The following is a 23,391-nucleotide window of genomic DNA, read 5'->3' as shown; positions in this document are numbered from 1 at the left end:
CCCCCCCCCCCCCCCCCGGGGGGGGGGGGGGGGGGCCGGTTCAAAAAAGGAAAAAAAAAAAAAAAAAAAAAAAAAAAAAGGAATAAACTATGAAACACACATCTTTCTGTGTCTTTTTTAAAGCCTCACTTTTTAAAAAAATTTGGATATTTTTATGATTTAGGAAAATACAGAGACTAGTGTAACAAATACCCCAAATTAACTGTTAACATTTGGTTATATTTGCTTCAGACTCCTTTTTAATGAAAAAAATAAAATGATATGGATATGGTTAAAATCTTTGCACCCTTTCCTTCTCACTGTCCAGTAGCAAACACTCTCATGAGTTTAATAGTTATCCTTCCAGCTCATATTATGCTTTTAGCTGATTTTTTCATTTAACACTTTTTAAATTTTTTTTGGCCGCTGGCCAGTGCAGGATCCAAGCCCATGTGACCTTGGTGTAATAACACTGCACTCTAACCAACTGAGCTAAACAGCCAGCCCTCATTTAACACTTTTTTAAATCTATAAATGTTGATAAGCCAGCTAACTCATTTCATCTGCAATCTAATATTTAATTCAGTCATTCTGTAAGTCAACAAATATCTACTAAAGAGTACTTGCTTTGTGCCACGCAATTTGTCAGTCCAGATTCAAGGGTAAACTAAATAGACCAAAAAACCTTCCCTCGTGGAGCTCACATTGCACTGAAGACACACAATAAACAACATAACTTAAAAGTATATATAGTATGTTCAATAATAAGTGCTAAAAGGAAAAAAAAAGGAAAGTAGGTAAAGAGAATAGGAAATGTCTAGGAAGGGGCTGGTTTGGCATTTTAGGAATGTGGCCAGAGAAAGTTTCACTGAGAAGGGGACTTTCAGTAAAGAATAAAAGGAAATAAAGCTGCATAATACTCTTGGGAGAAACATTCTAGAGAATGTGGCCAGAGAAAGTTTCACTGAGAAGGGGACTTTCAGTAAAGAATAAAAGGAAATAAGAAAGCTGCATAATACTCTTGGGAGAAACATTCTAGGCAGAGGGGAGAGCAAGTGCAAAGCAGAAATGGGCCTGGCATGTTTGAGAAACAGTGAGGAGGCCAAGAGGCCAACACAAAGTGAACCAGGGAGAGAATAGCAGGAGTGAAGTTGGAGGAATAATGGATGTTTAGGATGGGGAACAGATCAGACAGATCAATGTAATGACTTTGATCAAGCAGAAAACATCACATTTATCCACTGCTTTATCAGTGGACATTCAGGTATTTGCAGTTCTATGCCATAAAGACAATGCTGCAATGATCAACCTTGTACATGATGAGGGATACACATCACACTGCTCTCCAAGTTGGCTGTAAGCAACTCGCACCCCTACCAGTTTATTGAGGATTCCTTACTACACACACTCACCAACAGTCAAGAATATTGATCTAATTTTTTGGCAGTCAAACAATATTGCATCATGTTACTCATTCATGTAAATGTAGGCATGTGTGGAGGCCCTCCATTTCTGCTCTACTGGTTTCATTTTTCTATCTCTGTACCAATCCCCTACAACTTTAATTACTAGGAAATAGAACACAGTTTCTTACTTCTATTGGCCATTCCAGATCACTCATCTGTGAAATGCTTATTTGTCTTACTGGCCCATTTTCTACTCGGTTTCTTATTTATTTTAGGCGTTCGTTGCATATTCTGGATGTAAATCCTATCGGTTATGTATGTTATGTACATGACAAATTATCTCTTCCCAGACTTTTATTTCATTCATGCTGTCTTTTTGACATTCAGAACTTTTAAAGTTTGATATAGTCAAATACACATCAAAATGGTTTTTTTCCATTGATTTGTGCATTGTGTGTTAAGAAATCCTTTCCTGCCTCAAAGTTATAAAGACAGTCTCCTGCATTTCCTTCCACGTTTTTAAGTTTCATTTTTCACATTTAGGCCCATCCACCCATAACGTGCAGACATTACCTCTTAATCACCAAGGTACCCTCCAGACTGTCAAGATCCCCTATGGGGGAGACACAGACACACACACACCCCTCTCATTGCAGACTGTCAAGATCCCCTATGGGGGAGACACACACACACACACTCCCTCCCCCTCTCATTGCTGCAGCTGAGTCCCCATTACAATTACAGAACTGAAAATTACGCTTTCATATTCTTGAGCTCTGAATAATTTCATCCAACATTTTCACATACAAATACACATCCTAAATAGATTTTTCTCAAAGTTGTATGGCATTATTTGCTCAATATAAAATATAGAAGAAACCTACCTTTGGCCAAGTGTTCTTCAAAATAGTGGCTCTCTTTCCATCACCAAGTGCATTTCTAAAAAAAAAAATAAAATACCAAGTGTTCTTCAAAATAGTGGCTCTCTTTCCATCACCAAGTGCATTTCTAAAAAAAAAAAAAGAAAAGAAAAGAAATAAAATACTTAAACTTTTCATTTTTTTATCATGAAAGTATTATATACTGCTTATCTATTTGTACTTTTTGAATTTTTCATGTATATTATCTAGTCAAAAAATATTTTTAAAAATCCATATAATGTACGTCCATTATAGGAAATTTGGAAAATACAGAAAAGTAAAACAAAGGGGAAAAGTCACCCATAGTCACAATCACAACTACCCAGGAATAACTACTTTTAATATTTAAGTACTTCCTGCACATATCTATTGACATCTTATCTATGCATAACGTATTATCTGTATGTTTTTCTGCACTATTTTTGCACATCAGCAAGAATTCTGTTCACCAAAAATATAACTCCCAGGTCTTTCACACAACACATCAGTGAATCTATTTTGAACAGAGCATGGAAGCTGGGACATAAGACTTAGATTAACTCCAACTTAATCACTAATTCTCTTGGGGCCTTTAGGAAGTTATTAACCTTTCCAGGCCTACCTTCTACCTAAAATGACGATAAGTCTGTTCTACCTGTTTTGTTTAGTACCTGTTTAGGTACTAACTTAGATACTGTGTTAAAAAACATACTTTGTAAACTGTCAAGTACTAACAGATCCAATACCCTAGTCTCTTAGGTTCCTAGCTTCCTTATCTTTAATGATCTCCTTCTCTGCCCCATCTTAGCCACCCACAACTGTAGCTCTGGGCAACTTAGCACTGCTCGAAACTGTTCAAACTCCAAAATCACTAACTAGAGCATCCAACTCTTCCCCTATAACCTCGCTTATTTCATCTTGCTTGTTCGACTATTCCTATCTCCTCTGGTGCCCAACTCACTGATCTACCCACTTTCTCTTTCTGTTACTTCCCTACTTATTTAGTTTAAGATTCACTGGTTCATAATTTCATAACCACATGCATACTAATTATTTAAAAAGATTACAAGGAAGGGCCGAGCCCGTGGCGCACTCGGGAGAGTGCGGCGCTGGGAGCGCAGCAGCACTCCCGATGCGGGTTCGGATCCTATATAGAGATGACCAGTGCGCTCACTGGCTGAGTGCAGTGCGGCCGGTCTCAAAAAGGACAAAAAAAGATTACAAGGAAGAACAAAACTAGGTAAGTTATAGTACCAGGTATCAAAACCTACATCAAAAGGCTATGTAAAAAAAAAAAGGTATAAAAGAATAGACAATCTGACCAACAGAAAAGGACAGAGAAACCAGAAACAGATTGTTACATGTAATTGGAGCCTTACATATAATCACCTGATTTGCAATGAAGGTGACCCTGCAGTGCATGGAGAAAATATACCCTTTTAATAAATGGTGCTGGGTCAAGTGGACATTCACATGAAAATCTTGAACCCTACCACATACTAAATTTAAAAAAAAAAAAACAATTCTGGATGGACTGCAGATCTAAATATTAAAAGTAAACAATCAAACTTTTAGAAGAAACAGAGAACACCATGGTGACCTTAGGTAGGCAAAGATTATGAACAGAACACAAAAAGTGCTCACCATACAGGAAAAAATTGATAAACTGTACATTAAAATTAGTTAACTTTTTTGTGGAAAGAAAACATCAAGAGTAAAAAGGCAACATCAAGAGTGAAAAGGCAAGCCACTGAGTGTGAGAAGATATATGTCTGACCAATGACTCATGTCCACAATACAAAACAAACAAAAAAACTCCAACAAATGAATAAGACATTCAACTCAAGAGGAAAAAAAAAAACAGCAAAAAACTTAAACAGGCACTTCACAAAAGACATCAAAATGGTCAATAAGAATATGAAAAGATGCTCAACTTAAATGTCTTTAACCAACTTACAGAAATGCAAATAAAAATCAGTGCCATACCTCTACACACCCACCAGAATATTTAGAATGAAAAATGTAAAATACGTGTTGGTGAGGGCAGGGAACTGAAATTCTCATACACTAGGGGTAAGAATGCAAAATGATAACAACCACACAGCATAACTATGCATTAAGCTGAACATAAGCATACCTTCTATCTCAACAATTCCACTCCTTAAATTATACACTTAATAATAATGAATACACACATTCACAACAACACTACCTATAAAAACCAAATACTAGAAATTAACCAAATGCCCATCAACAACAGAATGGATAAAATGTGGTATATTCATGCAATAGATGAGCACTTTATAATTACATGCAACAATATGGATCTCAAAAACAATGCTGAAAGCCAAACATAAAACAGCACATACTATATGATTCCATTTGTATCGCACGGAGATAGGCAAAACCAACCTATGGAAGTAGGGATAGTATTTATCCTGGGGGAGGAGGTGGGTCGTGACTAGAAGGAAGAACAAGGGGGACTTCTGGAGTACTGGGCTTGTGATCTGGGTGCTGGTTACAGTTGTTTTATTTCTGAAAATTCAACCTATATACTTATGTTTGTATACTTGTCAGTCTGTATATTAAGATTTTTTTTTTTAAGATTACGAGAAAAAGTTGTCCTCCTCCTGCTGGAGATTGTAATATCAGGTTTGACGTCAGAATTACAGTAGCCATCCCACCATCCTGAGGACCAAGTCAAACACTGAGGCTGGAAAAACCTAGGCCTCTGATGACAATTTTGAGCCACTGAATACACAACCCTAGAGTCATCTTTTATTGGAACTCTTAAATGACATGTTTTCTTCATAATTTAAACCAGTTAAATCAGTTTGTTACCTGCACATGTTTTCTTCATAATTTAAACCAGTTTCTTTTATTGGAACTCTTAAATGACATGTTTTCTTCATAATTTAAACCAGTTAAATCAGTTTCTGTTACCTGCACATGTTTTCTTCATAATTTAAACCAGTCAAATCAGTTTCTGTTACCTGCAGCCAAAAACATCCTAATCCAATGTCATAACTCTTAGGCTCCAAGCTGTCTCTCCCCAAACACCTTAAAAGTTGCCTATGCTGGCTGGCTCTGCATCCCCAAATTTCTCAACCCACTCCAACCAGTTTCTGTCCCAAGCTTCCTACTGACAATTCTCCCGCTATTAACTAAATAATGTCCATATTGCTAAATCCAAATTCCATTATAACTGACTTCTCAGCAGCTGCAGACACTGCTGCCACTCTTTTACTTCCATGATTCCACATTTACAGCTTTCCTCCTACCTCTCTGGCCATCTCTTCATATGTAGTGTCCTGTGCAGGTTCATTCCTTCTCTAATTGGCCACTAACTCTTTGTGTTCCTCACAGCTCTATCCTGATTTCTCTTCTAGTCTATCTATACTTGCTCTAGGCCAGTGGGTCTCAATATTGACTGAACAGTAGATCTGGGGAGCTTCTAAAACCCCAACGCCCAAGCTTGAACCTAGATAGATTAAATCAGAATCTCTTGGGTGGGTGATATTTCATCAAAGCTTAAATGATTCCAACACGCAGTCCAAGTTGAAAACCACTTCCCTAAGCAATCTCAAGCAACATCTACAACTTCAATTTCAAATCATCCAGGCTAAATATTCCGAACGGGTCTCTTGCCAAACCTCTCCTTTTGAGTTCCAGACCCACAAAACTCACTGCATACACAACATTCCAACTTGGATGCTTCAAAGGCACTTCAATTCAGTATGTCCACAAGTGATGTCAAATCCTACCTCCTACAAATTTATTCCTCTTCCAGTGATCCCAGTATCAGAAGGTGGGCCCATAATCCACAAAAGATGCTTAAGGCAGAAACCTCAGAACAATTCCAATTACCACCTTCTCCCTCACATTCCAACACCAGACCATAAGCAACTTCTATCTACCTAACTTCTAAAATATTTTGAATCCTTCCACTTTTCCATTTCCACTGCAATTACTCCACTACAAGCCATTATCATCTCTGGCCTAGAGTATTGCAGTAGCCTCCTAACTCATATCCATGCTGCATCCCCTTCTAATCCATTCTCACTGAAACCAGAGTGATCTTCTTGAAGACCTAATCATGCTATCTCCCCTCAGTTTAAAATCCTTTACTATCTTCTCACTGTTCTTAAAGGCCAACAGCCTCAATGCAGCCTATGGGGCCCTCCTTCATCTAGCCCCTGACCACCTCTCCCTCTCCTGTGTATTCAGGCCAGCTGGCACACCCAGCCTGTGGTAGGAAGGATGGTGTCACATTATGGAACTAGTGACACCGCTGGCCCACTGTCTAGAACATAGGGACTATGTTTTTGCTAATTTCTGACATCGTTCATAAGTAGAACCCCAATAATATTTGTTGAATCAATGCTAAATGTTATTTATTATAACATATAACACTGTAATAGTATTAATGGGTTACGATTATAATAAAGAGCATATATTATAAATATCATGCTTATTAATATATGAATATTCTATATTAATACTAGTACATTTTCACATCTGCTAGCATTCACTACATCCTATGGTAGCACTTTCATAAAAAGCCAAGTAGGCACAGTAAATTGCATGGTGGTATTGTTCATCCAAACCACTGCAGACTAGGGTCTAAATCCTGTGGTAAGTGGGTCTCACTTTTGGCAGCAGCAAAATCCTAAACAACAGATCTATGAAAACAGGAAGGGCTTGGGCCGGCCCCGTGGCGCACTGGAGAGTGTGCCGCCTGGGAATGCGGTGGCCCCGCCGAGGGATCGGATCCCATGTGGAGACTGGTTCCCGCTCACTGGTTGAGCAAGGTGTGGGCGCAACGCCGAGGGTTGCGATCCCGTTGCTGGTCCCCGGTGCGGGTGCGACACCGAGGGTTGCGATCCCGTTACCAGTCAGTAAAAAAAAAAAAAGACAAAAAAAAAAGGAAAAAAAAAACAGGAAGGGCCGAGCCCATGGCTCACTCGGGAGAGTGCAGCCCTGGGGGCGCAGCGACGCTCCCTCCGCGGGTTCGGATCCTATATAGGAATGGCTGGTGCGCTCGCTGGCTGAGCGCGGTGTGGGCGACACCACACCAAGGGTTGCGATCCCCTTACCGGTCACAAAAAAGACAAAAAAAAAAAAAAACCAGGAAAAGACTCGAGATGCAAACAGTACTTACTCTTAAAAACTATGTGACACAGTGAGAGTACTGAACAGAGGGTAAGAAATACAGGGTTCTAGCCCAGGTGCTCCAACTTATTACTTACATGGGAAAGTGTTTTTATTTCTCCAGGTTCCTACCCCACCTCTTACCTCATATACAATATGCAGCATTTTGCCATAAACCTGATGTTAGGAAAGAACACTTATTCTCCCCACCTCCAGTTTCCATATGGATTTGCTAGACTAATTATTCTTGAACTCCCTCCTTTCCCCTCCCCTCAACTAACTTTGCCCCAGAGAATGAATAACAAGTTTAATGGTGGGGGAAGGACACTAATCATATGTGGCATAGCCTTTTCTTTTTCTCACTCTTCAGGATCTTAGACATCAATGGAACACCAGATTCCCTCTTCTTCCAGGCTTAAAGTTCACAGGACCCCTGTTTCCCAGTTCTATAACTGCAGGTGAATTAGTAACGAGCCACTTAGTTATCAGACTTAAGGCCCCGTTCTTCAAAAACTATCAGTAATGAAGTAGATAGTTGATCACCATTTTCCTGTCTTCTATATCCATTTCTTAACTGATTCTGGACTTGGAAGGGGAAGGAGATATTATTTATTGACTCCATTAAACCACAACATGTGTGTAAGAACTTTTGAAGTCATAAAAGAGTTATTGCTTTTTTCCCCTATTCTAAATGATTAATTTCAGGGTCTGACAAGATCTACAGGGAAACAACACTCCCCAAGTTTCTATATTTTATAACTAAGCAACAAAAGCAGAATTCAGGTGCAATGGCCAGTCACTGTCAAATACGCAGTGACTAATAACCATCAGCTAAATAAACATATACATTTTTAATCAAAAGTTAGTGTTTAGAATGAAAATATATTTTCTTTCATCCAACTGAGTAAAAGAAATTTATGAGGGATTTATCCTACAGATATACCTGCACCTGAGTGTAGAACGTAAGTAAAAGGATAATCATTACAGAAAAGTATATGATTACTTAAAACTGGAAATTATATACTAATAAAATAAATAAATCCATAATAATAATTATAGATAAAACAATCTATATACTAATACAAACTAGGTATATATAGAAACCATATATTAATATAAACTAATGGACTACATGGATAATCCACTCAGTAAAATACTATGTGGCCATGAATATATATAATGGTATACAACAAGCTCCAAGATTTAAATATAAATAGGGCAAGAAGTACACAGTGTGTGTAGTATGTTCCTACCCATGTTTTTTTTTTTAAAAAAAGACATATATTACATTGAACCAAATGAAAATGCCTATATTCTGACTTATTAAAATGGCAATTTTATTTAGCTCCACATAATAAATTCTTATATAGGCATAAAATATTATGGAAATACACAAGGATCTGAAGAAAGGGATTAGAGAATGGATGTGAGCTAGGCAAGAGTTTTCAGTTGATCCTCTTCTACTCAATATTTTATCACATCCCTTTGTTACTCTTTTAAAAAGGGGGTGCGCCCCAAAAAGACTGAAAAAAATTGTTTTCTTGAAAAGCAAATTCAGTGGCTTCTAAGTAAAAATAAAGAGACCAAACAACTAAGAGGGCAGGGTAAAGAATAATTCATCAAACCAACACATTCACACTAAAACTCCACACACATATACAAACACACAAAGGATTTTTGAAATTCTCACAGAAACACAGCTGAGTTGCTTTTAAACCAACCTCTGGTCTCAGAGAAATTCAGAAAAACAAAAAAACAAAAACAAACAGAGGAGTCATTTAAAGTCTATCTGTTTCCTACTAAACTGGGGCCTGACAGAAGGGAATATCACATGAGGGATAAATAAATACCAAAAGGACAAGTTACACCAAGTTTTAAAATTCAATGATTTTCCTAAATAAATTTTTAAACATTCAAAAATAAGCTTTCCCTTTTTCCAGTTAAATTTCCGCTTACAGTTCATCATATCCCACGAAGGAATCTGAATTTTCCACGAGTCTCACAAGAATGAATTAAACGGTAAGTGGGTAAAGCCTAATCATATACTCATATATTGCACAAGCTGTTGTTCCTTTTTCTAATTCTCTTCTAAACTGAAAATTTCTGATTACTTCAACTATCACTCTAAAATGCCCTATAGTTACCAAATTGTACTTGAAATATACACTTCTAGAAGACCAGAATAAAGGGGACATCTCATCCAAGCCAGGTGCCCTGGGATACACTGCTCACATTTCTCAGTCTGAAGGAATCAAAGGAGAGAAAAGCGGGCCTGAGAGGGCAGGAAGCAGTGTAGTCCCCCACCCCCATCTCTCCCCTCACTCCAACCCCATGTCCCAAGTTTCCCAAGTACAACATCCACAGACCTTTGGAGGAGTTTTGATCGGCTCTTGGCTTCATCTATATACACCAAAAGGTGGTCTGATTACAAACTGTACAATTATTTTGGCATTAAAATCATCACCACCACCACCTTGAACATTTCTGAATGAAGAATCTGTTTCCCCACAAATACCTTTCCTCAAGATTCCCCCCTTTGTCACTGGCCTTAAAATATTTATATTTCTCTCCTTTCAAGATCATTTTTCACTTATTTACACCTTGTTTTACTTTTATCAAATAGTTCAAGTATACATAAAAGTACAGAGAACAGCATTAACAAAATGAACACCAATGTACCAACTACATACCAACTTTGCAAGAAATTAACATTTTGGCATATTTACTTCAGTCTTTTTGCAGAAGTTTATTACAGTTCACATCCACTGTGTACCACCCCTCCCACCTCCAATCTCTTTCCCCTCCTTCTCTCCCCACAGACATCCACTGCCCTGGTTTTTAACATGCCCATGCATTTAAAAAACATTTTTAACACATATTCTGTATTAAATATGAATATGCATATTGTTTTGCATGTTTTTAAACATTATATAAATAGCATCATATTATACAAATCATTTTGCAACTTGCTTTTTAAACAACATTGCATTCATTTTCACTGCCATAGAGAATTCCATTGTATGAATATACCACAATTTATTTATCCATTCCCCTACTGATGGACATTTAGGTTGTTTCCATTTTACTCTTACAAACAATACTATAATGAAGGCTTGTACATATCTTCTTGGCTACACATTTGAGAGTTTGGAGGGGATGAGCCTAGAAGTGGGCTGCAGAGTATGAACATCTTCACCTTGTCAAATTGCTCTCCAAAGTGATTGTACCAGTTTACACTTTCTCCAGCCAAGTGTGAAAGTTTCCTTTGTTTCACATCCTCTCAAATACCTTACAAGTTTTTAAAATTTTTGCCAATCTGGTGGGTATGAAAGAGACACCCTGTAGTTTTTAATCTGTATGTCCTGTAAGGAAAATCATTTCCTCATCAATGTTTATTGACTATTTGAACCTTTTTTTTTCCTTCCAACTTTCACATCTCCCTTTTATTCTATCACCTTTCCATAGTGATTAATAGAGACTCTAAATTCAGGCTGCCTGGATTCAAATTCTGGCTCGATCATATACACACAGTGTCCTTGGACACTTTCCTTGGCCTCCCTCTGCCTCAGTTCAATCATCTGTAAAGACGCAGCAGCACCTACCTCGACAGTTGTGAGGGTTTTACAAGTTAATACATATGAAGTGCTCAGAACAGTGCCAGCCATGTTGTAAGATACAGTATTATTATTTTTATCCTTTTAGGCATTAATCTTGTCAAGGTTAGCTTTTTAATTCAATCTGTTTCTTTTAATGTTTCAATTTATATTTTCTAATCTTTTAGGATTAAATTATTTCAGATGTTTTTAGCATTCGTGACTTTAATTCTTTCATTCCTTTGTCTTTTCTAGTATTAATCTGTTCTTCTTAAACATCTCAATCCTTGCTTTTACAACAGCAGATAGGAAGCCTGGCCTTGTGTAACAGCTGAGGAGTACATCCTTGCCCGAAATGGGGGCGGTTGGATGCTCTACCCCTAGCTGTCCCCACAGCTGCTCACCCAGATTCCCACAGCAGATCTAGTAGCATCACTCTGATGTGAGAGCTTCAAAACATCTCAACCTTGGTAACTCAGCTAAAAGCCCAAGTCAGGACATGGGTCCACCTGTGTCAAAGGCTCATGTGAATGACTGGCAATATGTTCTTTTCTTATATCACATCATCTAGTACCTTGATCAGGAGTTATATATACTATGGATCTGAAAACATTATCCCTACATTAGTGAGCAAATCATATAAACAATGTGTGAGAAGGTAGGAAACACCAGCAAAACCAGTGTGTCATAATGCTTTGTACATTAAATAGGCATCAATACATATTGATGATTGCCTAATAAGGAACGAAGAGCCCCCAATGCTGCTGACCTGCCTGTAGTGAAAACATAGACAGTGTTGAACCACAAGGTAGACAGGCAGGAAAGAGGTAGAAGGATGGATCCACACTCTGCTCTTGGCCTTTAACTCACCAAGCTACCTGGCTTCTATATTTCTACTTTGATTCACCTCCTGTTGCGGCAGGGTTTTAGGAGAATCCTCCTTTTATACCTAGCATTCAACACTCATGAAAGAAAAGAGAAACTCCCTATTTGCCTCTCAGCTCTCAGAGCTGGAGAGTGGATGACCTTTTTGCTGGGCAAGGTTTCAGATAGGTACCTCAATTTTCACAAGAGGCTTGCCAAGCTGCCAACCTATTCATCTGATTTTGAAAGCATACAAATTCACCTTTCAAACAGCATAGAATATCTGCAATTCTGGAACTAGCCAGAGGCAATAACCTAAAGACATTTGCAGCTCATTTCTTGTCAGAACCAGTTGAGGATAGTGGTATTGATGGAAGACTGTGTCAAGCCCATCCATTCCTCTAGTCTAGATAGCCTCGGTTTATCCACGGCTTAAACCATCTAAAAGCTGCATAACGTTAATACAGCGGTATTCTCCAAGGTGGTTGGATTACTGGTGATTTTTATTTTCTTCTTTTTAAACTCTTGTATTTTCCAAATTTTCTACCATGAGAATGTTTTCTGTTTATAATAAAAGAAAAACACAATAAATGTTATTTTTAAAAGCTACATACTCGGAATATACTACCTTCCCCACTCCCACCTTCCCGCATCCCAACATGAGTGCTTTCCTTGAAAAACAACTGATACCAGATTCTCAGCTTTTCGTGAGAAAACTTCATAAAAAAAAACTTCTATGTGAAACCCAAAACTGCACTTTCGGGGAGTTTTTTGCTATGATCAACAATGTCGCTGAGATTATTCTTTACTCTTATCACTCAATTAGTATTACTTGTAAGCCATATAAGAAATTTCTTTTGGAACTAAACACTACAAAAAGTTTCACCCAAGCAATTAGTGTCCTATTTCTCTATGGACATTGAGAATTATGTAACTTAACAAGTTTTCCCTTTTCATTTTGGGTCACAGAAGGTCAGACGCAAATATAAATTATAACTAATACCTATGCAGGACCTTATACCTACACAGCTTTGTTCTGAAGATCCCAGGCTCTAACTTGGTGTTCTAGTTTGTTTGGTTTTGAATTTTTTTCTACTATATGGATCTATTCCTGAATCCAGCCTAAACCGTTTTCACACTAAGGCAGGACAAAATTAGATACAATAGTCTACACTGCTTGGTATTGATGCTAACAATTTGTCCTAAAATTTTAAAACTGATAAACAATGAAGTCATGCTGCAGTGTCTTTCCCAATCTTTCTCAACTAATAATTAAAAGATCAATTCAAATTCAACATAAGGAACTAAGAATTAATTATAATTCCACTCACAGTTATATCATTAAATTTCTTTGCTTCTTTCACTTATAAAGAACATTTACTTAATTTTTTTTGAATTAAGAAAACAGAGGAAAAAATACACCAAAAATGCTTCTTTTAGACAATACAGATTAGTTAATAGAGCAAACGGAGACAATATATTATAGGTATTATAAACACAGACTTTAACATCATCAGATAAGATCTGTGTTCAAATTATGGCATCATTACTAATTAGTGTTATGAGTCGGTCCACTGTAAAATGTGGAGAATAACATTACCTACCTAATAAGGATGCTGTGAGAATTAATAAAAAATATAAAGCACTTTAAATAACGCATGTTCACACTCAATCAGAATAGTTGCTGCTGTCACTGTTGTTACTAGATAAAAGGCCTACAGTGTTATTATATATAAAGACTTTTAACCATTTAAGTATTTCTACCAAAGAGTTATTCAAGGATTTTCTTGCATACCTACAAAACAGAGACGTTTCCCAAAAATGGGTATTTAGCTTAGGAATTTAATGATTTGGGTACTTTAACCAACTTACCTGAACTGTCCAGTACGAAGAAAACAAAGAGCTCGATTACCATAAAGAAGGTGGTTTTCAGGTCTTCAAAAGAAATAATGATTAGTCAGTAAAGCACATTACATTTCAAAATCATACAGAAAAATCACACAGAAAACCATAAGGCATGAAAAAAAATTTAAAAACTTTACATCTCTGTGGCACAGCAGAAAGAATATAGGATTTGGAGTCTTAACTGGCTAAGTCCCAGTTCCTTCACTTCCTAAGTAACTTTGTTCAAACCAATCTAAACTTTCCTGTATTCAAAATGCAGATAATCACACTTGCTCTGTATAGCACATAGGGCTGTTGTTAGGATCAAATGAGACAAAATAAAAAAATAAGCAAACTACAAAGTATGATGTAACTGTACAGGACAGTATTACTTATATAAGTCAGGACGATGCCACCTTGACAAAGATCTCAGACAAAGAAAGCCTGAAAATTACAACAGTAACTTAAATTGCTTCACCTCAAATTTTGTTCTTTTTAGCTTTATGTGACTATGTGTTGAAACTTATTCTCCCTTCCCTCCATCTCTTCCTCAGAAGAATAGAGCAGCAGCCTTCTAGACGTGGCATGCTACCTGGATTCACTCATTCCCTGGAGACAGACATGGTAGGAAGGAGAGTAGTGTCTACAGAACACCCTCCAAAAGCTACTACCATATTAGGTGGCCGAGCTGAGACTGTAAGTAGGAGCAGAGTGTGAAGCATACTTGGAGGAAAGCTACAAAAAATCTAGCAGATGAGCAAACAGAAGACAAGGCAGAGAGAGCACATGCATTCTCTCAACAATTCCAACAATTATCCCTTAAAATTTTACTCTTAGAAAGCAAAAACCCCTGAATGGGTGGCATCTTAAGAATTAAAAACGGACCCACATGCATTCTCTCAACAATTCCAACAATTATCCCTTAAAATTTTACTCTTAGAAAGCAAAACCCCCTGAATGGGTGGCATCTTAAGAATTAAAAACGGACCCTTTTTGATCAGTTAATAATTTAGAAGAAATTGGTTGACAGCAAAATGAGAACAAGACAGAATATATGACTGTACTAGAGAGCCTGAAAGAAAATGGAACAGTGTAGAATCAAATTCATAATCTTGTCTGACTTGCTTGAGTTATACTACTTGATTAGGTTCACATACTGTGGCCACCTCTAATGTTTCTAATGCTTAAAGATGAGAAAATCTATTCTGCACAGAAAATTGGAAGATGTTCTTCGATTATTTCTTTTTATTTCTCAAGTTAGCATTCTAACTTGATCTGCCACATAAAAAGGATCTCATTGTTCTATTTTGCTCTTACCTATATTCAATGGCTCTGGTGTAATAGATAATAGCTATATCAAATCTTTCTTTGGAAAACTCTTCATTTCCTTTCATTTTCATTAGTTCTCCTTGCTGAGAAACCAAGGTGAAAGAAGACCCATCAATTACCTCGAAAGACAATCAGTAACCTAATACTCAGGAAAAAGGAATCTAGATTTCTGTTTCTGATACCAGAAATAACCTAGGGGATTATTTATATAGAAAATGAGAATGCAATACCCGATACTTTGGTGTATGTATTTAAAGAAATCTGTCTCTAATAACTCGACACTAACTTTGTTAAAGGAATATTAAAAAGTAAACAACACCATTATGAATAATTACTAAAAATTTTTTCCCTTGTGTGCAATATGCTGGTACTTCAAAAGTTCACAGAAAGATTCATATTATCTTTCCATCCTATTTTTCCACAAAGTTTTCGAAGTATCTTCGTATTTGGCAGGCCCACTTTTAAATACACCTTATCAATAAAGTATGACAGGCTAAAAATAGATGTGAAGAAAAATTTTAACTTTAGTTTAGCAAACTTAATATTATTCAATAAACTTTAGTGCTTAATTAAACATATAAGTCAGTAACAGACAGGCAATACTGATAAGACTAATTGCAAAAAAGTAAGGCAACAGGTTAGCAAGAATATATATGAAAGATGCTACAGATATAACTGACACTTTTCACTTCATTCAAATTTTTTACAATAAACAAATTAACTAAAATAAACTGGATCATATCAATGGATTTAGAGAATTTTATAGAACATTAAATATCTTCCTAAATTCTTTTTTAAAAATTGAGTTAAAATCATATTTTCTATGAGTGAACTGTATGCCGTGTGTTACAACTCAATAAAGCTGTTAACTAAAGAAAATCATTTTTCCTCAACTAATTAAAAGCCCTTAGTTGAAAAAAAAATCAAGTTAGAATTTTTAGTTAGCTGTTTTAAAATAATTAGAAAATTCTGATCAAAATATTATTTCTTCTTCAAAAAAGATTAAAATCAAAAGTGATTAAAATTTTCCTTCAACCATGGTTTTCAAGTTTATAATAGTTATATGTTGTATGACAGCAATTCAATTAATTTCGTCTGAGTGTTAAAAGTTCTAACGTGCAAATCTTAAAATATATTTAGAAGTAAATATTTATCCTCACCTCTATACACTCCGCACAATTTGGGGTTTTAAATTCTTCAAGGAAATTGCAGTTTTCTGTAACAACTTTAGTTATGTGATATTTGTCTAAATTTTTTTTAGGAGAGAGTGAGAGAGAACATTTGTTAAGTAAATATTTATCCTCACCTCTATACACTCCGCACAATTTGGGGTTTTAAATTCTTCAAGCAAATTGCAGTTTTCTGTAACAACTTTAGTTATGTGATATTTGTCTAAATTTTTTTTAGGAGAGAGTGAGAGAGAACATTTGTTAAAAAAAAAAAAAGATTGGTTTGGTAATATCCTAATTCTTACGTTAGGTAGATGAGTCCAAAAAGTTCATTATATTATTTTACTTTCTAAATTGCATGTTTCTTGTCATCTGTTAGGTGTATTAAGTAATATATTTTTTAAAGTAACTGATAAAATGCTACAGAAAACATTAGATTTATATCTTGCTGTGAATCTAATCTCAGTTTTTATTTCTAGCAATAAAAAACACTTGTTTATTTATTACATTAGTTGTAATTGTAGTTACAAATGCTCTGGCATAACATATTCCAAATAGGCCTCATAATTACTCAAGTTCATTCAACAAACATTATCAAGCACCTGTGGTGTACCAGGCTCAATGTTCAATAAAAATGTATGAAAACAAAAACCTGCAAAACTACTTTCTAAAATGTATCTAATATAACAAATAAAAAATTTAAAAGGTTGCTAGTTAATATTTTGACTCTCATGAATGAAATGTTACAATGAGAAGTTATTTGAAAAACTGTTCTTATAAAAATTTAACAAACTAATTAAAATGCAGTAGACAATCAAACTTTATGTCAAAAGTTTCTCAGGCCTTATTCTGCATTTTCAGCTGTTATATAAAAAGGATTTCTTAAAATCTGGTAAAAAAAAAAAATTATTGCAACAAAACTATAGTTAAGTCTCTAGCCAAACACATCTATTTCCAAGGTGAAAGGAGCACCTAAAATTTAAAATTCAAGAAAGAATCTGGGAATGTCACCAAATAAAGTAATCTATTAAGGGACAGAGAAGATTATAAGGGGAAAACCTGGGCTTTGAGAACAAAGAGACTTGATTTCTAATCTAGATTCTACTACTTACTATACTACAGAAATATCACTTAAATTTGAATTTTAGTCTGCTTACTTCTAAAATAGAGACAATAACAGACACCTTGTAGGGTTATTATAAAGAAGAAAGAATATAAAGAGAATCAGAAATGAGCCCACATGGGTGACCAATATATGATCTTGCTTCTCTGTTTCAACCACAGAATCTAGCCTCTAACTGAAGGCCTCCAAAACAATGAAGAGAATAACCTCTATCAGTGTAATAAATCCCAGTGTCTAATAAACCTATCAGAAAGATTTGTCTTCATTTAAGCTTAATTCCTCTCTAGTATTTAAGTGAACAGTAAAAAAGTCTGCCCTCTTCTCAGTGGAGATGACAAATTATTGGTCATTATCTACTAAAGAGCCAAACATTTTCTGTTTCAAGATTCCTATAACTATCCTATAAAAACACTGCTAACATTCAAATGCTTTAAACATTTTGCAAAGTAAAAGAAATATGTAAGGCAGTTTCCTCATACAAAAAAAAATAGCAGATTCATCAGGAAAATGAAGATCATTATCTTAGCTTCTGTTACTTTCTATTATGAATGAAAATGCATGAGTCCCAGTTGTAGTCTCTTTCTTTGAGTATTATATACAATAACATGACATCTATTAGGTAGGATTTTAAAAAGTACAATGTTATAAAAATCATGACAGGAAATACAGAATAAAATTAACTACAAGGTTAAAGTTCTCTTATTTTGGGAGTATATAACAAAAGAAAAACATTTTTAAAAATCCTAAGATTAATCACAAATCACATAGCTATACATTCCATTTTCCCAAATAACACCTTTACAAACTGAGTCAAGTAACAATATAAAACACTTATACTTACATTCAGTAAAGAAAATACTTAACATAGGCCAACAATTGTCAACTGATCCTAATTTAGGTAGAATTGTTATATCGCCTGTGTATTTTACCCAATTTAAAGCTTCTTCCATTGCCAAGATTTTCTGTTTAAAAAAGAGAAAAGAATGGGATTTGGGTACTAATTCTAAGTTTGCATATGACATTATAAATTGATCTTATACAGTATTTCAGATCCTTACTACAAAACTTGTACAACCCTACATTTTCATTACTTCAGCATGCAACCTAGAATAGCTGGACTCTGACATACAAGTTAACAGATACCGTGGACTCACATATGTTACATCTTCAGGTGACCTCAGGACACCCTCAGAGCTCAGGGTGCTTCTGTAATGATTATAGACATGGACGTTGAGGTCTACAACCTGGCCAGAGGCTGCTCTAAAGAGTGCAATAATACAAGTTGGACAAGTGTCCTCAGATCTCAGCTAAGCTAGAACTTCCATCCTTACTCCAAGATTAAAGGTATAAATTAAGGTTCACCAAAGGGACTACATATTTTACGTGGTCTGTAGCAAACATATTTATAAGGAGATAAACAAAAGGTGGGTGTGGCTGAATGAATGGGCACTTAGTGTAATGATCTTCACGAAGGATCAAGAGCTCACAAAAATGTTACTTGAACTTCTAGTGTCTGAAATAACTTCAGAAATTAAATAGTTGTCAATGTTGGTATCAGGGGTAAGGGGAACATTTACATGTTTATGTCACCAGTAACATTAAAAATTGGTTTATCATTGAACCTGGAGATTACCTAGTAATTGTGTATCAAAAAATATTCATACCAGAGACCTAATAATTTCATTTGAGGGAACATATGCCAGGTAAACACTCTAAAAGAGAAAAAAGAATCAACTTGCAAAAGAGACTAAAAATTACACTCCATTATATGGGTAAAAAAATGAAAATGACACAAACCCCTAAAATGAGGAGACAGCTTAAGAAAAACACAGAAATCAATACTACCAAACAGTACATGTAAAGCACTGAGTATGTGGACTCAATGAGGAAATGAGCAGTGAAATGACTACTATTTATTCACAGTGGATGTGGTGGGTTCCCATGTTTAACACTTACATTTTCTATTTTATAACCAATTCTCAATAAGCCTCCAATAAGGAATGAATCATTCTGGAAGAAAAAAAAATTTTTTTTGTTCCTTATTCAGCCAACTATATTTGTATTTTCTAACAGGAAAAAATCCTACATTTTAGAAATGCTACTATACGTATATAGTAGTACACTTCCCACAAGCACTTACATGACCAATTTACCTCTTAAGGACCCTAAAACAAGAATTCAGAAATTGTCTTCCACAGAGTTCTAGTGATAGAATGATTAAATGTAATTAGATTTATAGATTTTTTTTTATAAAGGTACATTGGTTGGTATATTACTGCAAAGGATTATCAGCAGGAAACAAATACCAGAATGCCCTCACTAAATTTGACTTTGAGGGCTGGCTGGTTAGCTCAGTTGGTTAAAGCACCGTGTTATAACACCAAAGTCAAGGGTTTGAATCCCTATTAACAGCCAGCAGGAAAAAAAAAAGAAATTGAGGAGGTAAAGAATTTGAGTTAGAAAATAAATTCTGAATGTGTTTTAAACAAATAAATAAATTTGAATTTGCAATCAGAATAGTACCAAGAACAACACTGGCCCCCTAATCAACTGAAGTAAGAAAAATTATCAAACAGCTTTCAAAAAAAACACAAAAAACCCTTAAAATAGTACAAAGACACCTCCTCAAATCTGCCCTGATAAAGTTTACCCCAAAGACAAAATATTTATTGATGGTACTTTCATGTACAAAGATAGAGGCTATCACTTTCAGATACTGTAACAAAGGTTTCTATGAAGCAAGGCCCACTTTCATCTATAACAAACTCCAATTTTGATCCTTTATTGACAAGAAGCAGTCGTAGTTCCCCATCGTGGCAGGTCAGAACCACAATAGCAGCCATCTCCCTGACCTCCCACCTACTGAGTACACAGTAATGAACAGCAGAATCTTCTCAGTGTAATCAAAACTAAAACCATTACCTGTTAATGGCTATAAATAAGTAATATAGGCCTGATACCATATAAAAACTTATATTCTTTAAATAGGGGTGGAAACCTACATTCTACAACTTACCGCAACTTTCTTTGCCAAATCCACAATATCTTCCATCAACTCAAGATACTGTAATTTCTTCAAACTTATCTCAGAAGCACGAGAATTGCTTAAAGACAAATTAATTTTTTTAAATATTGGGTTCTCATATACACAAATTCATTGAACTTACTGCTTAACTATATATCTCAAACTATTGAAAAAAATTAAGTTCTTTTTTTCTTCACTCTAGGTTGCAATAAGTAAGCTGTTTATTAATTGAACAAAATGCAAATACTATATCTTTTTCTCTCTTCTGTACTACAATACTGATATTTATAAATAAGTATATTAATTTTTCTTGACTCAGCTTCAAGTCTACTATCTAACACTACTCAGAATATAATTCATTATAATGTTATGAGTATTCATTCACATCCAAATCCCAAGTACTTACTTTTTCTACCCTATTAAACAAAAATAAAGTTGAACAGCATACAGAAGGAGACATAAGGCTTCCACTGTACTTGGCATTCTTCAGTATGGGGCTACATGCTTATCACTATTCATACATAATGAATAACACAGAATAACTTACATGGCCTCCACACAGGGATGCAATCTTGATATTACAGAACTGTTCTGATGTTGAAACAGAAGTGGCCAGAAGATGCTTATTTTAATGGCATCACAGTAATCTTGCAGGACAGAAATTGGTTTACTACACCATATATCACAGATGTCAAATTCTTAATTTAAAAAAAAATTTAAAATTAAAATTTGCATCTCATTTTGGAATGAATCAACATTGCTAATAGAGAAAAGATAAAAATGGATATAGAAAGACAGGAAACGAATGGATGAAATATTTTAACCTGTTAGATGTTAAGAATATTTAAGTATTTGCTTACAGTCTATTTTTTTCTTTTTTTGTCATTTTTGTGACCGGTGAGGGGATTGCAACCCATGGCTTGGTGTCGCCCGCACCACGCTCAGCCAGTGAGCGCACAAGCCATCCCTATATAGGATCCGAACCTGTGGCGGGAGCGCCGCTGCACTCCCAGCGCTGCACTTTCCTGAGTGCGCCACGGGTTCGGCCCAATTACAGTCTATTTTAACAAAGTAAGGTTTTGGTTTCTAGTGAAAAAAAAACAGTAGGAATACATTTTTTAAAGAAACATAAAGAATATGCAATTAAATGACACAATGAACTGAACAAAACTATCCAGGATATGAAGGAGGAAATTTACAAAGAGACTAAATTTTAAAAAAGAATGTAGCAGAACTCATGGAACTGAAGGAGTCATTCAACAAAATAAAAAATACAACCAAGACCTTAAGCAGCAGGCAAGAGCAAGCAGAAGAAAGAATTTCTGATCTTGAAGACAATCTCTTTGAAATAACTCAGGTGGACAAAAGAAAAAAGAGCTTAAGAAAATGAAGAAAATCTAACAGAGACAGCAGACAACCTTAAGCACACAAACATCAGAATTATGGGTGTTCCTGAAGGGGAAGAGAAAGGAAAAGGCACTAAGAATATATTCAACAAAATAACAGTGGAAAACTTCCCAGGTATAGGGAGAGACACAGACCTTCAGAATCAGGAGGCTCAAAGATCCACAAACTGACTCAATCCAAAAAGATCCTCTCTGAAACACATTACAGTCAAACTGGCAAAAGACAAAGAGAGAGTACTAAAAACAGCAAAGAGAAAAGTGTCAAGTCACTTATAAGGGAGTCTCCATCAGACTAACAGCAGACTTCTCAACAGAAACTCTACAGGCCAGAAAAAAATGGGATGATATATTCAAAATACTACAAGAAAAAAACTGCCACCCAAGAATACTATACCAGGGGCCGGCCCGGTGGCGCACTGCGCTAGTGCGCCGCTTGGGAGAAAAGACAAAAAGAAAAAAAAAAAAAGAATACTATACCCAAGGCTATCTTTCAGAAATGAAAGAGGAATAGTGTATTTACCAGAAAACAAAAGCTACAGGAGTTCACCACCAAACAACCAGCCCTATAAGAAATCCCCAAGGGAGTCCTGCATCTGGAATCCAAAAAATGATAATCACTACAGTGAATGCACAAGAAAGAACAAAACCCACTGTTAGAACAAAAATGCAAACAAGATAGAAAAAGAAATGGTTATCTTACCACCTCCAAAAGCCAACAAATATCAAAGGCAAACAATAAAAGGGAAAGCAACAAAAGATGTATAAAACATCCAAATGAAAATCAATAAAACGCCAGGACTAAAACAATACCTTTCAGTAACAACCCTATATATAAATGGATTAAATTTCCCACTCAAAAGACAAAGACTGACTTATAAGATTAAAAAGCTAAACCCAACTATATACTATCTACAAGAGACTCACCTTACCTGTGAAGACAGTCACAAACTAAGAATGAAGGGATGCAAAAAGATACACCACACAAATGGAAACCAAAAATGAGCAGGAGTAGCTATACTTATATCAGATAAAACAGACTTTAAATCAAAAACCATAAAAAGAGACAAAAAAGGCCATTGTATAAATGTTAAAGGGATCTATCCAGCAAGAAGACACAACAATCCTAAATATATATGCATCCAACATCAGAGAACCCAAATATATAAAGCAAATACTAGTAGACCTAAGGAAAGAGATAGACCCAATATGATAATAATTGGGGACCTGACCCCCCCTCTCTCAACATTGGACAGATCATCTAGGCAACAAATTGACAGAGAAACTCAGGATTTAAACCACACTTTAGACCAAATGGACTTGGCAGATATCTACAGAACATTCCATCCAACAAACAAAGAATATATATTCTTCTCATCAGCACATGGAACATTCTCCAGGATGTACACCATGTTAGGTCACAAACAAAGTCTCAACAAATTTTTTAAAACTGAAATCATTTCAAGTATCTTTTCAGACCACAACAGATTAAAACTAGAAATCAATAACAAATGAAAGTCTCAGAAGGAAGATGGCGTCGGGTCTGAGCGGCCGCGCCAGGAGACA

At 35.7% G+C, this 23,391-nt stretch overlaps 1 protein-coding gene across 1 annotated transcript in view; it reads right to left on the bottom strand.

Annotated features, from left to right (window-relative positions):
- Nucleotides 1–16,345, bottom strand: part of TTC3 (tetratricopeptide repeat domain 3) — a 38,266-nt gene extending 21,921 nt beyond the window's left edge. The window contains exons 1-4 of the mRNA XM_008590046.1: nt 16,266–16,345; nt 15,094–15,188; nt 13,765–13,827; nt 2,270–2,324 (exon numbers count right to left, since the gene is read on the bottom strand). Of these exons, the coding sequence (XP_008588268.1) occupies nt 2,270–2,324; nt 13,765–13,827; nt 15,094–15,176 (201 nt within the window). The 5' untranslated portion in view covers nt 15,177–15,188; nt 16,266–16,345. The remainder of the gene's footprint in view (nt 1–2,269; nt 2,325–13,764; nt 13,828–15,093; nt 15,189–16,265) is intronic.
- Nucleotides 16,346–23,391: the final 7,046 nt, after the last annotated feature.

The sequence above is a fragment of the Galeopterus variegatus genome, unplaced genomic scaffold (genome assembly GCF_000696425.1).
Source record: "Galeopterus variegatus unplaced genomic scaffold, G_variegatus-3.0.2 Scaffold5820, whole genome shotgun sequence".
NCBI classification, from domain to species: Eukaryota; Metazoa; Chordata; class Mammalia; order Dermoptera; family Cynocephalidae; genus Galeopterus; species Galeopterus variegatus.
Note: the sequence above shows the minus strand (reverse complement) of the source record. Positions and strands in the feature narration are given on the sequence as shown.